Source organism: Mycteria americana, chromosome 12 (genome assembly GCF_035582795.1).
Source record: "Mycteria americana isolate JAX WOST 10 ecotype Jacksonville Zoo and Gardens chromosome 12, USCA_MyAme_1.0, whole genome shotgun sequence".
Classification (NCBI taxonomy): domain Eukaryota; kingdom Metazoa; phylum Chordata; class Aves; order Ciconiiformes; family Ciconiidae; genus Mycteria; species Mycteria americana.
The window spans coordinates 18,312,093-18,326,833 of record NC_134376.1 but is presented as its reverse complement, the minus strand read 5'-3'; the positions used below and the strand labels follow the sequence as shown (position 1 = coordinate 18,326,833).

General features: G+C 71.3%; 3 protein-coding genes across 3 annotated transcripts; 1 reads left to right on the top strand and 2 right to left on the bottom strand.

Annotated features, from left to right (window-relative positions):
* Window positions 1-266: 266 nt before the first annotated feature.
* Window positions 267-3,590, top strand: MSS51 (MSS51 mitochondrial translational activator). The gene is made up of 6 exons (XM_075514909.1): window positions 267-805; window positions 1,148-1,303; window positions 1,506-1,630; window positions 1,841-2,404; window positions 2,929-3,022; window positions 3,104-3,590. The coding sequence occupies exons 1-6, from the start codon at window positions 513-515 to the stop codon at window positions 3,378-3,380; spliced, it is 1,509 nt and encodes a 502-aa protein (XP_075371024.1). The 5' UTR covers window positions 267-512; the 3' UTR covers window positions 3,381-3,590.
* Window positions 3,591-3,596: 6 nt separating this feature from the next.
* LOC142415946 (cytoplasmic phosphatidylinositol transfer protein 1-like) lies at window positions 3,597-10,923 on the bottom strand. The gene is given in 10 exon segments (XM_075514910.1): window positions 3,597-4,504; window positions 5,465-5,528; window positions 5,605-5,760; window positions 5,861-5,956; window positions 6,036-6,107; window positions 6,381-6,388; window positions 6,570-6,658; window positions 8,222-8,370; window positions 9,668-9,732; window positions 9,735-10,923. Coding segments are annotated over 10 exon segments (1,140 nt in total). The 5' UTR covers window positions 9,910-10,923; the 3' UTR covers window positions 3,597-4,238.
* Window positions 10,924-13,554: 2,631 nt separating this feature from the next.
* Window positions 13,555-14,695, bottom strand: MYADM (myeloid associated differentiation marker). The gene has a single exon (XM_075515168.1). The coding sequence runs from the start codon at window positions 14,562-14,564 to the stop codon at window positions 13,698-13,700; it is 867 nt and encodes a 288-aa protein (XP_075371283.1). The 5' UTR covers window positions 14,565-14,695; the 3' UTR covers window positions 13,555-13,697.
* Between the last annotated feature and the right edge of the window lie 46 nt (window positions 14,696-14,741).

Genomic DNA, 14,741 nt, shown 5'->3' with positions numbered 1-14,741 from the left:
CCCACTCCCGGCCCCCTTCCCCCTCCTGGCAGAGGCTGCGGTGCCCACCCAGCCGCTCGCCTGCACCCCACTGAGGGTCCAGAGGAAGAGGGGGGGTCCCCGCAGGCCAGGCCCCCCGTGGTGGGGTGCTGGCAGGCCCCACAGGGACAGAGGGGAGAGGTGTGGGGCAAGGTCCTGGGGGTGGGGGCAGCCATCCCTGCTTGCCCCGGGGAGGGGGGGGCGGCTCCAGGACAGAAGGTGTTTTGGGGGACCCCAGTGCTGCTGCCGGCTTTCGGGGCGGGTGCTGGGCCACCGGAGCGGGTTGGCCGGTTCCCTGGGAGGGGATGACCAGAATAGCTCCGCTATCCGATTCCTGTCGGAAGAGCCGCGGCCGCTCTCCGCCGCCGCTGACTTCTCGGGGCTGACATTTGAGCCCAGCTCTCCCTCCCCGGCAGCGGGACGTGTGCCGGGGCTGCCCGGCATCACCCAGCTCCCCTGTCCTCCCGCCAGCGCGGCCGGGGACGAGCAGCGGGATGGCGGGCGGGAGGCGGCGCGGGGGCAGCGGGCGGCGCGGGGGACCCCGGCAGCACCCAGGGACCCACGACCCGGCCCCCTCGCCTGCACCCCTCTCCCCCACACCCGCCGTGGCCCAGCGAAACGCGGGTGCTGGCCCCAAAACCGGCCGCTCCAAGAAGCCTGCGGAGGAGCCAGCGGCAAGGGGCCCCGACGTGGACTCGCTGGGCTTCCAGGCCATGGACCGCAACGTGCCCGGGCTGTCCCATGTCATCCTCCAGAAGCTCAACATGAAGAGCTATGAGGACTACAAGTGAGTGAGCGCCCACGGGCGCTGCCACGGCTGTGTGCGTCTCCCCCCCCGCCCCAGCCATGGGGCCACATCCACATCCCCCCCGCCCCAGCCACATCCCGCACGTCCCCCCAGCGCAGCGTCTCCCCCGGCTCAGCCCGCGGGCAGGGTGCTCTGACGGGGCTCCTGGGGACGCCCCCCCACCAGCCCGCTCCCCCCGCTCCCCGTCCCCAGCCAGCCCGGGGCAGGGTGCTCTGGGCTGGAGCAAAAACCCCGGCAGCCTCGGGGGGAGGACGTCAGCCCCGTCGTGATGGCGGAGCAGCGTGGGCTGGATCCTGCTCACCCCCCCGCCGACGTCTGCAGGTCTGCCATGGACGGGAGGAAGAGCGCCAGCGATTTTGGCATCCGGACTTACTTCGACATGTTCCAGAAGATGGAGGACACCTTCAAGTTTTGCGCCGAGTGCAAGAAGCTCCCCGATGCCCTCCCTGACCCCAAAAGCCTCCGGCGATGCAAGAGGTATTGGGGGGGGGGGGGGTGGAGGAGACGGTCTCATGGCACAGGGCTGGATCCATCCCCAGGGGTGTCTGGCCCCGACACCCACCTCCAGCCGCAGGGCACCCCCAAAACAGCGTCACAGCCCCGGAGAGGGTGGCAGGGAGCCAGGGTCAGCAGGCCGGACCCTGGCCCCCCCAGCTGGGCACGCTGCCCCTCTCCCCAGGTGCCAGAACGTGTACTACTGCGGCGTGGCGTGCCAGCGTGCCAACTGGCCGCTGCACAAGAAGTTCTGCAAGAAGCTGAAGCTGGTGGCCCTGGATCGGCTGGTGGAGTGGCTCGTCTTCACAGGTGGGGCAGGGGACGCTGCTCCCACCCTGTGTGTCCCTCCCCCCGCCTGCCTGACCCCCCCGCCCCGCGCTGCACGGGTCCCGGGGAGGGATGTGGGGTCCCTCCTCCTGGCTCCAGACCCGGTCCAGTATCCCCGCAGCCCAGGTGGGACGGGCAGCCTGGGCTGTGGGACCACCGCTGTGACCCTCAACGCTTCTCCCTACCCCCCAGGAGACATCCCCTTCCCCACGGAGACCTGGACGAAGCCTGCCCAGGACGTGGAGGGCTGGGAGGACTGGTTCTCCATGCAGGGGCAGCTGGAGGAGAAGCTGGGTGCCATCCTGGCCGGGCGGTACATGACCCTCCTCTGGGCCAACGCGGGGAAGCCCCGGCCGGAGGACGGGGAGCTGCGCGAATCCATCCGGCGGCTGGTCACCGACTTCCATTCGCGGCCGCTCACCGTCGGCTTGGGGCTGCGGCTTTTCGGCATCGACCCCCTTGCCAAGGGCCTCACCGTGCACGTGGTGGGGGCGTCCCACGTCGAGACCCTCAACACCCGGCTGACGGACTACGACGAGCTGACGCGGATGTTCCCGGGGCACCGGGGCATGGAGGTGGTGATGGTGGGGGTGGATGTGGTCGACGGATCCATCATGAGGCCACCCCTGGCCGTGCCAGCGCCCCGGGGAAGGGTCTATCTTAGCAGCTACAAGGGGCTGTACCACGACTTCTGGGAAAGCCACGTGGAGACCAAGCTGGCTGCTCGCCCCGACCTGGTGGTGGGCTTTCACCCAGGTGAGTGCCCATGCCGTGCAGGGGCCCGGACCCTTGCCACCCTGCTGCCTGGAGCGGGACGTCCCCGGCAGGGTGCAGGGCAGACGCCGAGTGTCCCGGCACCGCTGGGGGCTCAGGACACGCTCGGGTCTTGCCACGGCCGTGCCCCAAGCCACCATGGCCACCCTGCACAGCCAGAGCAGCCAGGGTGAGCCCCCGGGGCTCGGCTGCCTCATCCCCCCCAGGCACTCAGCGTCCTGCCTGTGTCACCCACCTGCGGGTCAGGGGCTGCGAGCAGCACCCAAAGGGGTCCCTGCCTTCAGGTCTCGGTGCGGTGGCTCAGCCCAGGGACCCAGAACCGGGGGTGCCCCCCATGCTGGTGGGGAGACGGGACCCACCTTGCTAAGGGCTGTCAAGCCCCGCTGCCAGCTTCACCACGCACCCCGGGGGTCTCCGGCGCAGAGTGGGTGCCATTAGAGCTGGCTTTCCCCGGGGACAGGACGGGATGGGAGGGAGGTGGGACCCTCACCGCCGTGTCCCTGTAGGTTTCCATGCCTGCCCGGACCTGCTGGCGGGCTGGCTGCCCACCCTGCTGCTGCTGCGGGACTACCGCCTGCCCGTCCTCTTCACCGTCTACAGGTGAGCGTGGTCCCGCTCCCCCCCGCCACGTGCCAACGCAGCCGGCTTGTAACGGGGCCCGTCCTCCCCCTCTCCCCGCAGTGAGCAGGAGCTGAAGTCCTCCCTGCAGATCCTGGTGAAGCTCGAGACGCACATCGTGGGCTACGCCGCCAACCCCTTCGCCTCGCTCCGGCCCGAGCAGGTCTACTCCAGCCCCAACAAGGCGCCCGTCTACTGCAGCTCCTACTACATCGCCCTGCTGGGGCCGGCGGCATCGGCTGTGCCGGGTGCCGAGGAGCTGGAGGATGGCGATGGCTGGCAGGGAGGGGAGCCCGGTGCCGCCGGTGCGGCTGGGGCCATCGCCTCGGGGCTGGGCTGACCCCCTGCAGGCAGCGCCGTCCTGCCTGCCCTGCCCGCCTGACCCCCAGCCCCTCGCTGCCCCGTGCCAGGACCCCGTCTCCCCGTCCCGGGATCGGCGATCCAGCCGTCCCTTGCCGCACACGTCCAGTCCCAGGGGACGCAGGACGCCGGCGCAGGGACGGCACGGGCACGGCCCCCCTCCACAAAGCTGAATAAACCACCGCCAGCAGCCGGCCACCGTGTCTCGAGCTTTTATTTCCGAAAAGGCCTTTGTTTTCCCAAGGAAAACGGAGGGCTGAGCCCGCCCCAGCCGCCCTCAGGTAGCCACAGCCCCCGGAGGGCCAGCCAAGGGGACCCCGACTGCGGGACCTGCCGTGCACGGGGCTGTGTGGCCCCCGGGGTCCCGCGGGGAGCCCCAGCACAGGCACCCGGCTGTCACCGTCACACGCGCCGTGCCCCTGCGCCGGTGGTGCTCCCAGCGTCGCTCGCCGAGACCTGCAGCTGCTCGGCCCGGCACCGCTGCCCGGCTGCAGCACGTGGGCGCCGGCTGCTGCCACCCCGCTGCTCGCCAGCCCCTGCGGAAACCCGGGCGGGGGGTGCTGAGCGAACCGGCCCTTGCGGCGTCACCCCGTGCTGCCGGGGACCCGCGCCGGCCTAGTGTCCCCTCCCGGTGCGGCCAGCGGGTCCGGCACAGCGATGATGGCGATGTCCCACGTGGGCACCCGCAATGGCTCGGGGAGGCCGGTACGCCCCCGGGGCTCCCCGCGCCCCAACGGCGGGTACCTCCCTGGGGTCCGCGCCTGTTGGAGGGGCCGTGGCGGGCGGCGGGGCTGGCACGGTCCAGCCGGGGAGGCGGCACGGCGCGGCACTGCTGGCGTCACTCGGCGCCAGCGCGTTCCCGCAGCGCGGGCAGCGTCAGGGTCTCCGGCGCCGACTTCTTGCGCGGGCGAGTCTTGGGGGGAGCGAGGAAATCGGGGGCCTCGTCGCTGAGGGGGGTGGAGGGGGCGCTGGCAGGGGCCGAGTGCGGGGCTGTGGGCTGCCCCACCTCGCTGACCGAGATGGTGGGTGCCACCAGGCCGATGAGCTCGTTGGTGGCCTCCTGCGTCTCCCGCTCGTAGCACCGCACCTCCTCCATTGTCATCCCTGCCGAGCACAGCCGGGCTTGGGGCCGCTCGGCACGGCCGCGTCCTGCGCCCCGGCGTCCCGGGGCAGCCCGTGCCCCGCGCACCGGCTCCCCCCCGAGCTGGGTGCCGGGAAGGGGACGGGGGCTGGGGACAGAGGGACGGGCAGGGAAGGGGACGCTGGGCAGTGCGGCCAGCCCCCCGCTCCGGCACCAGCCCAGCCAGCAGCAGGGAAGGGACGGACAGGCAGCGCGGGCAGCACAGGCAGGGGACACGAGGGGAAGGCAGCCGGGCAGGGGGGGACCCTCCGCCGCGGGGTGCAGGGGGGGCTCGGCATGCACCGTGCACAAGCCCCCCTGCCCGCACCCGCCCGCAGGCAGCGTGGCGGGGTCCGGGGTCTCCGTCCCCTGCAGGCAGCGTGCGGCAGGGCTGCCCCCGCGGCGGGGATTAGGGGTGCTGGCTCCCCAGCTTTTGGTTTGTGGCCACTTGCATCTGAGTCTCGAAGGCCCGGACCTCTTCCAGGGACATGTCTGGAAGGCAGAGAGCCGCTCACCGGGACGGCCCCCGCCGCTGGCCATCGCCACACCCGGGGCTCCCGTCCCCGTGCCCGCACGTGGCAGCCACCCGCAGCGCGTCTCCCTGCCAGGCCGGGGTGCAGGCAGCGCAGGCAGGGATGCTGGGGCTCCTCTCCCCCGCCCCGTGCTTCGGCCAAGCCTTCCCCAGGCGTGCAGCGCAGCGGGCAGCGTGTGGGGGTGCAGGCAGGCGTGAGGGCAGGGGGAGCGAGCAGAGCGGGCAGCGCGGGCAGCGCGGGCAGCGCAGGCAGCAGGCTGCAGGGGAGCTGGGGGGAGAGCGGGAGCTGCCCGTGGGGTTAGTGGCATCGGCAGTTAAACCCGCAGCCCCCTCCCGCCCCGGGGGGGCCAGGCCCCCCCCAGGGACCGCGTCCCCCCCTCACCGGCAGCGCCGGGCGGCCCCGTGGACTCACCGCACCACTCGTCCACCCAGGCGAAAGCCTGCCGGTGCCCGATCAGCAGGATGTCCCGGATCACCTGCGACGCACCGTGGGGGTCAGCGCCCCGTCGCTGCCCCCCAGGCTCCCCCCCCCCGGCCTCGGCCCCCCCTCACCTTGTGCACAAACTGCTCCACCCGCGTCTGCAGCCCCCACACCTCGAACTTGACGCTCACCAGCTTGTAGGAGCACATGATGGGCTTGGTGTGCTGGCGCCAGCCCTCCCGTAGCGGCCCCCGGCCCGTCTTGGCCGAGCTGAAGAAACGGGGGTCCTGGGGGGGGGGGGGGGGCAGAGCAGGGCCGTGAGCTCCCCCGGGGATGGGGGACAAGGGGGTGGCCCCGGGGAGCTTCCCCCATCCCCGCTCCTGCTACCTCCAGGCTGCGGTAGTAACGCTCGGGGATCTCGTCGAAGGCAATGTCCAGGAAGGAGACCTCGTGGTCGCCCAGGATTTTATCGCTGCGGAAGATCTGGGGAGGGGAGGGAGGGTGAGAGTGTGTGTATGTCCCACGATGAGTTTGCCAGGTCTCGGCTGCAGCGCAGACTCACGTTTTCGCTGTCCCCGCAGTTGTCCTCGTACTTGGTCTCGATGTAGATGGAGAACTTGGGCAGGAAGGAGCACTGCAGGGAGCGGCCGTCAGCTGGCCCCGAGGGATGCCCGTCCCGAGGGACGCCCGCTCCCAAGGATGCCCACCCCGAGGGATGCTCAGCCCCCAGGACACCCACTCAGAGGGGCGCCCACCCTGAGGGACGCCAAGCCCCGAGGGACACCCAGCCCTATAGATGCTGACCCCAAGGGACACCCACCCCCAGGGGACACCCACCCCAGTGCCCCCTCCCCAGCCATGCCAGGTGCTGGGGAAGGGGCCAGGCCCCCCCATGCCACCTCCTTACCGTGTACTCTGCAGGGACACCGTGGCACGTCAGCATAGGGGGTGGCATCGCCGGGTGGCATCACGGGGGAGAGAGGGAGCGGTGAGACCGGGAAGCGGCCCTGGCCAGGCTCTCCCAGCAGCCCGCTGCCGCCGCCACCGCAGAGGGGTGCCCAGCGGCGCCCGTCCCCGCGCCCTGCCCGGGGCTCACCGGTGATGGTGTAGGGGTAGTAGTTCCAGGCCTTCTCCGTGATGTAGAAGATGCGGGGGGTCACCGCCCGCGCCCAGCTTGGCAGTTTGCTGTGGGGGACCGTGGCGGGGGGGCCCTGCTCAGGGTGGGACACGGCCCTGCCCAGTGCCGCCCAGCCCTCCCAGTGGCCGCAGCACAGCCCCGGCTCCCGGACCCCCATCCCCTCCCCAGGGAGCCCACTGCTCCCCAGGACCCTCCACCCCAGCACCTCCCCATGCACCCTCACCTCCACCCCAGGGACTCCCCTAGGGACCCCTGCCACCTCTCCAGAACCCTTATCTGCACCCCAGCACCCTCCCCAAGGAGCCCTGCCACCTCCCCAGGACCTTCATCTGCACCCCAGGACCCCCCAGGGACCCCTGCCACCTCCCCAGGACCTTCATCTGCACCCCAGGACCCCCCAGGGACCCCTGCCACCTCCCCAGGACCCTCATCTGCACCCTAGCATCCCCCCCAGGGACCCCTGCCACCTCCCCAGGACCCTCATCTGCACCCCAGGACCCCCCAGGGACCCCTGCCACCTCCCCAGGACCCTCATCTGCACCCCAGCACCCCCCCAGGGACACCTGCCACCTCCCCAGGACCCTCATCTGCACCCCAGGACCATCACCTGCACCCCAGGACCCCCCCAAGGACCCATGCCACCTCCCCAGGACTCCCACCCCTACCCCAGTGTCCCCATCCTCTCCCCAGGACCCCCACTTCCTCCCCAGGCACCCCTACCCCCTTCCCCAGGGACCCGCACCCCTTCCCCAGGACCCCCCAACCTCCCTAGGGCCAGGACCCCATGGTACCCCCATTGCCCCCTGGCACCCCTGCCCAGCACCCCGTGGCTGCCCACGCTCCCAGGGCAGGATCAGGCCCCCAGGAGAACCGGGAGGTGGGTTTTGATTAATTTGCAGGCGTTATAAATACCATCCCCGAGAGGGGAATCGTGAGTGCAGCGGCTAAAAATAGCCCGTCTCACGCCAGCGACTCCCCGGCGGGGGAGCAGCCGATGCCCGCACCGCGGCACGCTGCAGCTGGCGGCGGGGACGTGGGGACGGCAGCGCCAGGTGCCAGCGGCTGCCCAATGGGCACCCGGAGCTGCGCGCGGGGACGCGGGGAGACCCCAGGGACGGGCTGAGCAGCAGCCTGGGCATCCCCGCCGAGCCCCGCGCCGCAGCCGAGGCACCCACCGGTACCCACTGGGAGAGGGGTGCAGCCCCCCAAGAGGGGTGCAACCTCCAGGGCTGGGTGCAGGCCCTGAAGACGGGTGCACCCTGGGAGACGGGTGCAGCCCCTGAAGATGGGTGCATGCCTGGGAGACGGGTGCAGCCCCCCCAAGATGAGTGCACCCCAGGAGATGGGTACACCCTGAGAGATAGGTGCAGCCCCCAAAGATGGGTGCACCCCTGAGAGACAGCTGCAGCCCCCGAAGATGGATGCGCCCCTGGGAGCTGGGTGCAGCCCCACTGTAGGGTGTCAAGGACCCGGAAAGGATCTTCCCCGGGAATTTTGGAGGGAGGGATGTGGCCGCCTCGATGCCTGCCCGTGCCCCCCACCGCGGTGCCGCCCCACGGAGCCAGGACCCCCTCCCCACCCAGCACCCCTTGCCGGAGCCGCAGCCTCACCTGGAGAGGTGGACGCGCTTCTCGGTGAACTGGCCGGGGCCGTGGACGGGGTCCTCGTGGGGCTCGTTCTTCACCACCTCCACGCCCTCGCCCTTCTCGCTCTCCTGGTGACTGTGCTTGCTGATGGTGTAGAGCTGCCCCACGCGGTACTGCAACCACAGCGCCCGGCCTCAGCGCTGCCGTCCCCTGCCCTGGCACCCTCCTGGCTGAGCCGGCTGCCGGCGCAGCGCCGGGACGGGCTCCTCTCTGCTGGGCTAACGGGTTTCCAGCTACACCACACTGAGAGGGGAAACTGAGGCACGGAGCAAAGGGCTGACAGACCCCGAGCTGTGCAGCGGGCAGGGGTCTCCCAGGGCACCCTGTTTCAACCCCCCTGCCCCGGGGCTGCTCCAGCGCCCAGGCGAGGGCCGGATCCTGCCCTCCCTGCTCTTCCCGGGTGTCCGAGTGCCTTGCAGAGTGCCTGGAGGCCTTCTGCTCAGGAAGCAACCCGGGAGCTAGGGAAAACTATATATATAGAGAGTGAGGTAGGTATATGTATGTATATGTGTGTGTGTGTATTTGATGATGCGGCTGCACAATAAGTGCTTTATTGTTCTGCTGACGATCCCATCCATCGCCCTAACCGCCAGCGCGATCTTATCGCCCCTCTCTGCCTAATTGAAAACCTTCCCCGGGTGCGAACACAAAACCGGTGCCCAGGGAGGGCTGGTGCTGCCCGGCGTGGGCACCTCCGCCGCAGATCCCCGCTCCCTGAAACGGCCCCACCGGCACCAGGCACTCACGAGCGACCTTTGGCCGGGGATGCCGCTGGCTGCCGGCTTTCACCGCTGTTTGCTGATGGGGACTCGGGCTCCCTGCCGGAGCAGGGGTTGAGCCTGGGCTCCCCATCGGAGCAGCCGCCCCGAGCGCTGCGGTGCCGCGGGCACCCAAACCCCTGGCGCCCTTTGCCCACCGGCTCATCCCGTGGTCCTGGGACTGGGCTGCTCCCGAGAAGCCCTCGGTGCTGCCGTTGGGCTCCGTGCCCCAAGGCCACCGTGCCCAGGGACGGGATGTCCCCCCTGCCTGCACCCCAAAACGCAGCTCGGCACTCGCACGGAGCATCCCGAGCCCAACGGCTGTGGCGAAAGCACACCTCGGCGGCTCGGCCAAGGCAGACGGTCCCTGCCACGAGCCGTGCCACGAGGGGACGGCAAAGGGGGCCGCGGTGTCCCCCAGCCCCTCTCTGGGCAGGGACCCGATCCCCTGGCACCCCACCGCTGTGGGTACGGGACCCCCACCCACAGCCCCCTCCATCGGTGAGTCCCTGCAGGCAAGCTGTCCCTGGCACCCGCGGCCAGGGGCTCGGGGCTCCCCTCGCCGCTGCACCCCTCTTCCCAACCGACACCCCCCTTTCCTGCCCGGCCTCGGGGCACAGGCAGCCCCTGCGCCCCACTGCCCCCCACTCACCTCCTCGGTGGTGAGCGGCATGCAGATGCGGTACTCCTTGACGAGCATGGTGGCGCGGGCAGGGCGGGGGTCAGGCGGAGGCGTGGGCGCTGGCGGGGGCACAGCTCATTCTGGGGGGACCCGGGGGCGCAGTGAGAGCGGGGGGACGGCGCTCGGCAGCCTCCCACGCTCCCATCCCATCACCCCACGCTTGAGGCGGCCGCCCCGCTCTCGGCACCGGTGACTTCATGAGCCGTTGCCATGGCAGTGGCGTGAGGTCACCGGTGCGAGGAGCAGCCTGGGTGTACCCGGCTGGGGACACCCCGGCACCCCAAAACTCCCTGGCGTTAACCCCTTCCCTGTCAGGCGGACGCCCACACCCCTAGGCAGCTCTCTTGGAGCCCACGTGTCCCCCCAAAATACAGTGCCATCCCTTTGGGGTGCCACATCCACACCCGACCGCAGTGGCCAGCGCAGTGGGAGGGTTGCAGGGACGCCGGGATGGGATCAGACCTGCCGATGCTCACGGGGACCCACCCCTGGGCACCCACGCCCTGGCCTGCCCGGGGGCCTGCTCCCAGGTCATGTCCCTGGCGTGGGACGTCCCTTCCCTGGGCTGGAGCACCCACCCCGAGGCTGCCCCCCAGCACCCATCCCAGCCAGCACCCCCGCTGGGTCTGCCCCCCAGCACCCATCCCAGCCAGCGGCACTGCCGGGCTGCCCCGCTCGCCCCCCAGCCCACTCCAGCCGGGGCTGGGGGTGCTCAGGGGGGGTGACGGAGCAGCTCAGGGGGCTCCCGGCCATGGCCCCCAGCCCCACGGGCAGGGAGGGGACGTGAGCCCCCCCGGCAGCACCCTGAATGGGGGATCGGGCCTTGGAGGGGGCAGATGGGGGCTCACAGGGGGTCTTGTCTGGGGGGCAGCTTGTCCAGCTGGGGACACAGGGGCATCCCTGGGGGCCCAGAGGCACTGGGGGACACAGAGGCATCCCTGGGGGCACTGGGGGACACAGGAGCGTCCTTGGGGGACACAGGGGCACCCTGCTGACAGGGAAGAGGGCTGGGTGCTGCTGCCGGGTCGCGGGAAGCCGTGAGCCCCCCCGGGGGCTCCTCACCCAGCCCCGGGACCCCGCTGCGCCGGGCCGGGGGGCAGAGGCAGCCCCGGCATGCGGCAGGGCGCGGCGAGGGAGGGGACACCCGGGGACACCCGGGATGCACGGGGCACCCCGGGCCGCCCCGCGGCCGCCCGGCCCCCAGGGGCACCGCGTCCCTGCCCCATCCCGGCCCGGGGGTCCGGGGCTGCCCCGGGGAGGGGGGGGACACACACACGTCCCGGCCGGGGCGGGAGTGGGCTCCGGGGCTGCCCGGGGTGGGGGTGGGGGGGCCGGCCGGCCGCGCTGCCGGGACGAGCGGGCGCTGCCCGAGCCGCGGCGGGCTCGGGGCACCGCGGGGCCGGGACCGGCAGCACCGGCACGGCTGCCCCCGGCCCGGGCTGCGCCGCCCCCTCCCCGCCGCTCCCCTCCCTCCCGCCCGGCCCGCCCCGCCGCATCCCCCGCGGGGCCGGGGCTCCCGCCGCCCCCCGCCCCGGCCGCACTCACCCGGGCCCGCGGCGGTGCCCGCTCCCCGCCGCCGCCGCCGCCGCCGCCGTGCCCCGGCCGCCCCGGGCCGTGCGCAGGAGCGCGCCGCCTCCCGCACCGCCTCCCGCGCCGCGGCACACCGACCCCTAGGGGGAGGAATGCACCGGCACCGCACCGCACCGCACCGGCACCGGCACCCGCACCGGCACCGGCATCGCACCGCACCGGCACCGGCATCGCACCGCACGGCACCGGCACCAGCACCAGCACCGGCATCGCACCGCACCGGTATTGCACCGCACCGGCACTGCACCGGCACCAGCACCACACCTGCACCGCACCGGCACCGGGGCTGCCCGGCACGGTGTGGCACTGGGAGTCCCTCGGCACGGCACCGGCGCTCCCCCAGCACGGCACAGACCGGCACCGGGGTCGCGGCTGCTCCCGGGGACCCTCAGCAGTCGCCGTGTGCCCCGGCTGGCACACCCCGGGGTCTTCCCCAGGCGCAGAGCCCCGACCCCGACGGGGCCCCCTGGCCCGGGCTCTCGCCCTGGGCTGTTCCCCCCAGCCGGGTGCAGGGAGCTGGGAGCCCCCCAAACCTCCTCCTGCACCCCCACTCCTCCACCCACTCACCTGCACCCCCCTGCCAGCCCGGCCCCCTGCACCCCACCCTCACCGCACCCCATGTGCCGGCACTGCCCGCATGCCATCCGGAGCCGAACACGTTACCAGCACGAAGCGCCACAACTCGTAACGGGCGACAGCCACCGCCATCACTGCGCTTCCCCTGCCTCTTTCCTCCATGAATTTCAATCAACCCGGGCACTAAAAATAGCCGCGCTCGGGTGCCGGGCAGGGCCGTGCCCGGCCGGTGTGGTTTTCAGTTTATTTGTTCCAAAAATTCTGCCTCGGAGGCTGCCAGTGGCTCCCGTGGCACTGCCGGGAGCGGGAAGGCCAAGCCACGCCAGTCGGTGTGAGCGTGGCATCGCGGCACGCTCCGGCCTCGCTGCTCGGGGTGCAGGGGAGCAGCCGGTCTGGTGCCAGGGTGCCACGGTCACGGGGTGATGGCCACCATGGGGACGTGGACCAGGCAAAGGGGACACCCACCAGGCCACCCTGCAGCCCGTGGCGTTGCCGTCCCCGGCGGTGCTGGGACCCCCCGCTGCAGTGGTCCTGGCACAGGAGGTTCCACTCGCCCGGGGAACCGTGGCACCCATGGGTGCCGTGCAGCGTCCAAGGTTGGGTCCGGGCTCTTTCGCCACCTTCCCCCGGTGCAGCCGCTGCGGCAGCCGGTCTGCGCCATCTCGTGGTGGTGGGGACCCCGCCCCATAGCCCCCAGCGAGCCCCGAGGCGGCGGGGATGGGCCTTGGGCCACGCCTGGCTTGGCCCCGAGGCAGCCCCGAGGCAGCAGGGACGGGCGCCGGCATGGCCCTGGCAGCCCCGAGGCAGCAGGGATGGACTCCAGCTGCCCCGCGGCCCCAGCAGCCCCGAGGTGGCGGGGATGGCCCCAGGCTGTGGCTAGGGCCAGGGCAAGCAGCGGCAGACAGGGACAGTGGCCCCAAAACCTGCCTGGGTGCCCCGCGGGGCACCCATCCCACATCCGGGAGTGCCGTGCCAGGAGCTCTGCCTGCCGGCCACACCTTCCTCTGCCTGCACCGCTGCCTATCTGCCTGCACCCCTCTGCTGCTTTCTTCCCGGTATGCGGGCCTGCGGTGCCACCGTCCTCCCGATGACACGTCTCAGCACCCCCAGCTCTGGTGGCACTGGGCGACAGCCACCCCCCAGCCTGTTTTCCCCCCAGGCAGGGGACTGCCTGGCAGCCCCCAAAAGGTAAAGCAGCACGCGTGGGGCTCCCGCTAGCATGGCTGGCACCAAACCCAGCGGGGCTCCCGCTGGGGTGACAGTGCCGGTGACGAGGACCTGGCGGTCGCACCCCCCCAGCAGCCACATTCCTCCCAAACCCGTTCCGCCGGGTCCTGTGCGGGTGCCAAGGCAAAGGCATCCGGGTTGGGTTTTTTCCTGGTCATGCCCTGCTTCGCTCTGGTGCCGAGTCAACAGGGAGGAGAAAAAAGATTTGCTGAAGCCCAGTGCCCCCCCCGCTGCTGCCGGTGCCCCCCAGTTTCTCACCCCTGAGCCCCCCGTGCCGCTGGGGAAGATCCCGCAGAAAGCCGGGAAGGGGAAGAAAGAGGAGGCAGAAGCAACTGAAAAATGACCCAATTTAATCCCAAAGCCCCCCCCCCCCAGCTCCAGGGTTTTGGGAGCACCCTGTTCCCCCCCAGCCCAGCCCCCCAGCCCAGCACCCCGTGGGGCGTGGGGCTGAACACCCCCCCGGGAGTGCCCCACGGCTCTCCGCTGTGGCGCGGGGAGAAGGAGCTTTCCGAGGCATCCGACCTCTTCCTCAGCTCCACCAGCAGCCCCGCACCGGCACCCAGCCATGCCCCACCACCCCTTGCCCCACCGGGGCCACCCGGAGCCCTTAGGAAGGTGCCCTGATGAAGACCATCCTGGTGGAGTAGACCAGGTCCACCAAGTAGGCGATGAGGTTGAAGATGGTGAGGAAGGTGACTCCCAGGTGCCTGTCCCACCAGCAGTTCCTGCCGCAGGAGCTGGGGCGGGTCCCCTCGCTGAAGCTGTAGAGGGGCCAGAGGACGGTGGCGGTGATGTACATCACCAGGGCCAGGACGTTGTAGCCCACCAGTATCTTCTCCAGCGGGCAGGACATGTAGGTGAGGCACCGGCCGATGGTGGAGACAATGATGATGAGGGTGACGATGAAGCAGATGGAGTAGACGGCCACGCACCACTGCAGGCCAACTTTCAAACTGTAGGTATCCAGCAAGGAGAAAATGAGACAGGCCACGTAGGCTTCAAACACCTTGAGGAGCCCGGGCACAGTGGAGAGGAAGCTGCTGACGTCCCCCGGCTTGGCGCGGGTGAGCCCCACCTCGAGGGCGTAGGCGAGGAAGCAGAGGCAGGAGACGGCGGTGGCCACGGCCTGCCGGGCACACTCACTGCTGCTGCAGGGGCTGGTGATGAAGGTGGAGGGGAAGACCACCGAGGTGGTGAAGATCATCAACGCTGCCAGCATGGAGAAAGCCGAAGTGAAGTCGTCCCAGGAGAGCGGCAGCTTGGGGTAGAGCTCCAGCAGCTCCAGCACCAGCACCAGCAGCGTCACAACGAAGCAGAAGCACCAGGTGAACATGCACCACGTCCCGTAGGAACCCTCGAAGTTCCTGGTGGAGGCCACCAAGCTGAAGGCAAGGCAGGACAGCACAACGGCAAAGAGCCGGGTGATGCCCACCAAGGAGGTCACGGCGCGGAGGTTCACCGTTGCCACGGCCATGGTCCCGGCCAGCTCTCCCACCCACACCGCACGCCAGGAAATGGGTGCTGCCGGCAGCCGCTCTTATCTGGGTGCTAGGATGGAGGGGTGGGGCGCGGGGGAGGGAGCCGCCAGCCCCCCAAGCTGCCCGTGCCGAGGACCCCCGGCTCTGCCGCCACTGCCACCACCGCCAGGCAC